General features: G+C 51.3%; 1 protein-coding gene across 1 annotated transcript in view; it reads right to left on the reverse strand.

The window, feature by feature from the left end:
- Window positions 1-5,000, reverse strand: part of si:dkeyp-27e10.3 (UPF0606 protein KIAA1549) — an 18,706-nt gene that overhangs the window by 7,718 nt on the left and 5,988 nt on the right. The window contains exons 2-10 of the mRNA XM_062528587.1: window positions 4,521-5,000; window positions 4,242-4,382; window positions 3,667-3,998; window positions 3,228-3,316; window positions 2,347-2,524; window positions 2,014-2,144; window positions 1,448-1,640; window positions 887-946; window positions 376-521 (exon numbers count right to left, since the gene is read on the reverse strand). The exon at window positions 4,521-5,000 is cut by the window's right edge and continues 91 nt beyond it. Of these exons, the coding sequence (XP_062384571.1) occupies window positions 376-521; window positions 887-946; window positions 1,448-1,640; window positions 2,014-2,144; window positions 2,347-2,524; window positions 3,228-3,316; window positions 3,667-3,998; window positions 4,242-4,382; window positions 4,521-5,000 (1,750 nt within the window). The remainder of the gene's footprint in view (window positions 1-375; window positions 522-886; window positions 947-1,447; window positions 1,641-2,013; window positions 2,145-2,346; window positions 2,525-3,227; window positions 3,317-3,666; window positions 3,999-4,241; window positions 4,383-4,520) is intronic.

Below are 5,000 nucleotides of genomic sequence, written 5' to 3' on the forward strand. Positions count from 1 at the left end.
GTCAACATAAAAGGTATTGAATGAGTATATTTCAAAGCAACATGCGGAGTTTGTGTACGTTTTCAGTAAAAGCACTGAAAAAAAATACAAATTAATTACTGTAATGAGGCAATACAAAGACGAAGAACATTACAAAAAAAACAGAGCTTGAAAAATGTGTTAATTAAGAAAAGAAAAAAAAGTGGTCAGTGTAGTACTTGTCTATCAGTCACAGTGTGTGGGTGTGTGTGTGTGTGTGTGTGTGTGTGTGTGTGTGTGTGAGTGTGCGTGTGTGTGTGTGCGCATGCGTGTGTGTGTGTGTGCGTGCGTGTGCGTGTGCGTGTGCGTGTGCGTGTGCGTGTGCGTGTGCGTGTGCGTGTGTGTGAGTGTGTGTACCTGTACACTGTTATTGCCCACAATGGTTGCTCTCCTCCAGCGGCGACCAACCCCAAGCCCCTCCCCCACCAGCTGAGCCAATCGTCTCTCCATCTTGGCCTGGAACGTGCGCTCACTCACGCGCTGGTCTAACACACCCAACAGCACTGCACACACACACACACACACACACACACACACACACACACACACACACACACACACACACACAAGGTCATTAGAACAAGAGCACACACACACACACACACACAGTTTTATAGTTTAACACTGCACTCTCACAATAATACACACTCACTCTCTCCCTCTATCTCTCTCTCTCTCACACACACACACACACACACACACACACACACACACACACAAATATGCACAGACACAGTTTTATAGTTTGACAATGCACTTACACACACTCACACACACATACAAACACAAACACACATACCCACTAACAAAGACACACACTCACACCACACTTACATACTGTGCTACAGTGACGTCAGTAAGCTCTTACCCGTCTTCACCCAAGAGGAGCGTAGCAGATGGGTCATATTGAGCTCTGGGTAATGAAAAGCTGTAGAGACACACACACACACACACACAAACACACATACATATCAGAGATGAAAAGTCACTTCAGGCTAAAATATTATAACTGTATCCTCTGTGGTTGGTGTACATGAGAATGTCAGTACAAGCTTACTCGCCTTGCTCTTAGAGCAACATATTGTAGATCCACCACACCACCACAATGTGTGTGTGTGTGTGTGTGTGTGTGTGTGTGTGTGTGTGTGTGTGTGTGTGTGTGTGTGTGCGTGCGTGCGTGCGTGCGTGTGTGTGTGTAAACTCATGCTCTGCTATCTGTACGGCGGGGAAGCCCAGGTAGAAGCTGGACTCCACCATGCTAAATACAGTGTGTGTGTGTGTGTGTGTGTGTGTGTGTGTGTGTGTGTGTAAACTCACGCTCTGCTATCTGTACGGCGGGGAAGCCCAGGTAGAAGCTGTACTCCACCATGCTAAATACAGTGTGTGTGTGTGTGTGTGTGTGTGTGTGTGTGTGTGTGTGTAAACTCACGCTCTGCTATCTGTACGGCAGGGAAGCCCAGGTAGAAGCTGTACTCCACCATGCTGAGCTGCCGCAGGTGGGCGCTGACCTCCGACCCCAGCAGGTAGCCACTGCGCTCGTCCTTCACGGCGAAGGTGATGTCCACCGGCGCCCTCTGCTGCTGACGCTGGGCCTTGGCCATGCTGATCGTGATGTTGACAATCTGGGACAAACACACACACACACACACACACACACACAAACACACACACACACGCACACAAACACACACAAACACACACACATACACACACACACACACACACACACACACACACAAACACACACACATACACACACACACATACCAAGACCCAACCCGGGCCATAGAAAATTGTTATGTATTTGTGTCCAGTCCAGTACCACTTCACCACTTCAGTTCACTTATTCACCATACAACTCTTAAACTTATAACATATGAGCTAAAGATACATTATGGATGCATTCACTAATGTAATGGGATATTAAGGTCAGGATAGGGGCTCAGGTCAGTGTACTGTTTTTGTGTGTGTCAAGGTTAAGGTTGTCATCGTTACCTCTATGGTGAAGCTTCCATTTTCCTGGTAGCGTCGGCGCACCTCGGCATATGCCGTGAGCAGGCCTCTCTCCACCTGCTCACTGAAGCTGCACACACGCACGTCCACGTGGCCTGGGACAAACTGCAGCACTGCACACACACACACACACACACACACACACACACACACAACATGGCCACATTTACACATTTACACTCACAATAGTCCAATCTTTAAGAAGAGCAACAAAACAATTTGGTTAAGTACACATCATTTTGTGCATGCATTAAAAGCTCATTTGGCTCACGCACACACACATACACACACACTCACACACACACCAGCACATACCTGAGTGCACCAGGTGCTTGTGGTCGGGCACAGTGACAGAGATCGAAGTGACGGAGAGGATGGTGCTGGAGGCTGAGCTGCGTGTTGATTGGCGGAGAGCGTTTATGACAGAGACGGCCGTGAACACCAGTGGACCGGCCACCGTGCGGAAGATGAAGGTTGGCGGAGCCCTCAGGACCTGGCAAAGGTTAAAGGTTGTGAGGTCGAAGGTCATTAACATGATCCTTCAGCTCGGTACTAAACACTATACGAATGCAAATATGGACACTTATGCAGTGTGAATAAATGTAAATAGACGTCCTCTAGACATCCATGCATTTACATCTACCACACATTTCCATAATTCCTGTACATTTTACATACATTTCTATTCACTTTACAAATAAGCTTTCCACTCTTTAAATCTACATTACAATTATGCAAAACATGATTTGGCACATTGCAACATATCGGCTATGGTTAAGTATATTCCATAAAACACATTATATGTTCCATATACATCAATGTAATGCATATTAATGTAATGCAATATACAGTACACTGTGGGAGCATTGTCCTGATAGGAATGCCCGCTGGCCTATTTTCAGCACACATAGGCAGGGCCATAAGAGGGAATCAACAAACCTCTGGGTACGTCTGGCTATTTTAGGATATATTTATATATATATACACACACACACACCTGAGCATGTGTCTGCAAGGAACAGTATGTGTGTACAATATCCAAGAGCAATCTAAAGAATGTCAGAGAACTACGCAGCAAAAAAATATGAAGTCTGAAATGTTTACATTTCTCCATCTGTGTGTGTATCTATGCTGTGATCCAGCTGATATTTCAGACCAGAGTTCCAGAGTCTCCTCTCTGACAGTGAGACACACACCTGCAGCTCTACTGAGCGGTTGAACTCCCGTCTCAGGACGTCCTTGATGTGGGCTTTGGCGAAAGCCACGGATGTGCCCACTGGCATACCTGCACCGGGCAACAGGGGGCAGCGGTCAGCAGTCAGCACTGCAGTGCTACAGTATACTTCACACCAAGACCAATAATCAAGCCTTACTGGCCTCAGTGAACATGATATTGAACTATTTGGACATTAGATTGATTTTCAAACTTAACAAAGACTACTTCTAAAATTATTTTTAAAAATACAAATGAATTGAATCATTGACAGCAATTTCCGCTAGAAACGTATGTGGCTCTATTACAATTTATGTGTTTATGCTAAACAGTACAATATTAAAAATGTCTACATATTACAATTGTTACTGCTAATACTGACATTTTAGCACATATTAAATGCTATGATTAAACCCACATACCCACTTGCACCAGGTACATATCAGGTCTACTGATGTTGCACAAGGGCTGCCGGCTTGGCGGGGACAGGGGGATTCTGGGAGTTGGAGGCAGTGGGGCTCGTGTTGAAGGCATGCTGCTGGGACGAGGTACAGAGGGGACGCGAGGCGGCTTGATGGTGACCGCCTGGGTGGTCGGTCTTCGGGGTATTGTGGGAGCCGGAGGGGGTATCGCCGGGGGACCGGGAGGGCGTGCTATGCCCATGGTGGCGTGAGGGGTGGGCTTCGGGGGAGAGGGCCTATGGGTGTCCGTTGGAGGAGCCCGGAGGATGGGCGGGGAGAGGGAAGGGGTGGGGCTGATGGAGGGTTTGGCGGGCGTGGGTGCAGGAGGTGGAGCGTGTGTGTGTGTGTGCGTGTGTGTGTGCATGTGCGTGAAGGTGTGCGCGGGCGTGGGAGAGATGAGCGAGGTGTCTTTGCCGTCCTCGTGCTCTTGTCCGGCGCTGGTGTTGTCTTTGGCCTCCTTGCTGTGCGTGTGCGTGTGTGTGGTGTGCGTGTGTGTGTCTGTGGTGTTCTCCCGGTTCTGCAGCATGTTGTAGTACTCCAGGCTGTTCATGTCGGGCAGGAGCATCTCGGTGGGCTCGATGGGGTACAGTTCCGCCCAATCGAAATCCAGCTCCTCGTCCCCGCCCGCCCCGGGAGGAAGGCGCGGGTCGACGGGGGCGACCGTCGGCGGGAGCGACCTCGAGGAGAGGGGGAGCGTCGGGCGGGCGGGGAACGCGGTGTCGTAGCTCACGCCCGTGCCGGCGTCGTCCAGCTCGTCGGCGTCGTGCGCGCGCGTGTGCGTCAGGGCGTGCGTGAGCGTGTGTGTGTGTGTGTGCGTGGGCAGGCTGGAGAGGAGCGACAGGTCCTCGGCGTCGGCGCCCATGAAGGTGAGCGTCTCCAGGTAGTCGCCCGAGCCCCAGTCCTCGGCCGTGGGCGACGACTCGGTGTCGTCGGGCGGTGCCAGGGTGGGCGTGGCGGGCGTGGGCTCGTTGCCGTGGAGGAGCGGGCCCTGGCTGGGCGCCAGGAGCTCGGGCGGGCGCAGCAGCAGGTGGATGCCCTGGGCGCCCTCCTCGCGGCTGCCGTCCGACTCGCGGCTGCCGCCGTCGCTCCGGTCATCAGAGGCCTCCGTCCTCGCCCTGTCCTGCCCCCTGGACACGTTGGCGTTGGCGTTGCCGTTGGAGACGGTGCCCCGGCCGTGGCCATGGTGACCGCCGGCCTTTTTGGAATGTCTGGATCCTGAGGGAGAATGCCGTCGAGCCGCTTCAAACCGCTGCGACGCTGTCGACGATGATAACGACGACGACGATGATGATGAT

Source organism: Sardina pilchardus, chromosome 23 (genome assembly GCF_963854185.1).
Source record: "Sardina pilchardus chromosome 23, fSarPil1.1, whole genome shotgun sequence".
Lineage (NCBI taxonomy): Eukaryota > Metazoa > Chordata > Actinopteri > Clupeiformes > Clupeidae > Sardina > Sardina pilchardus.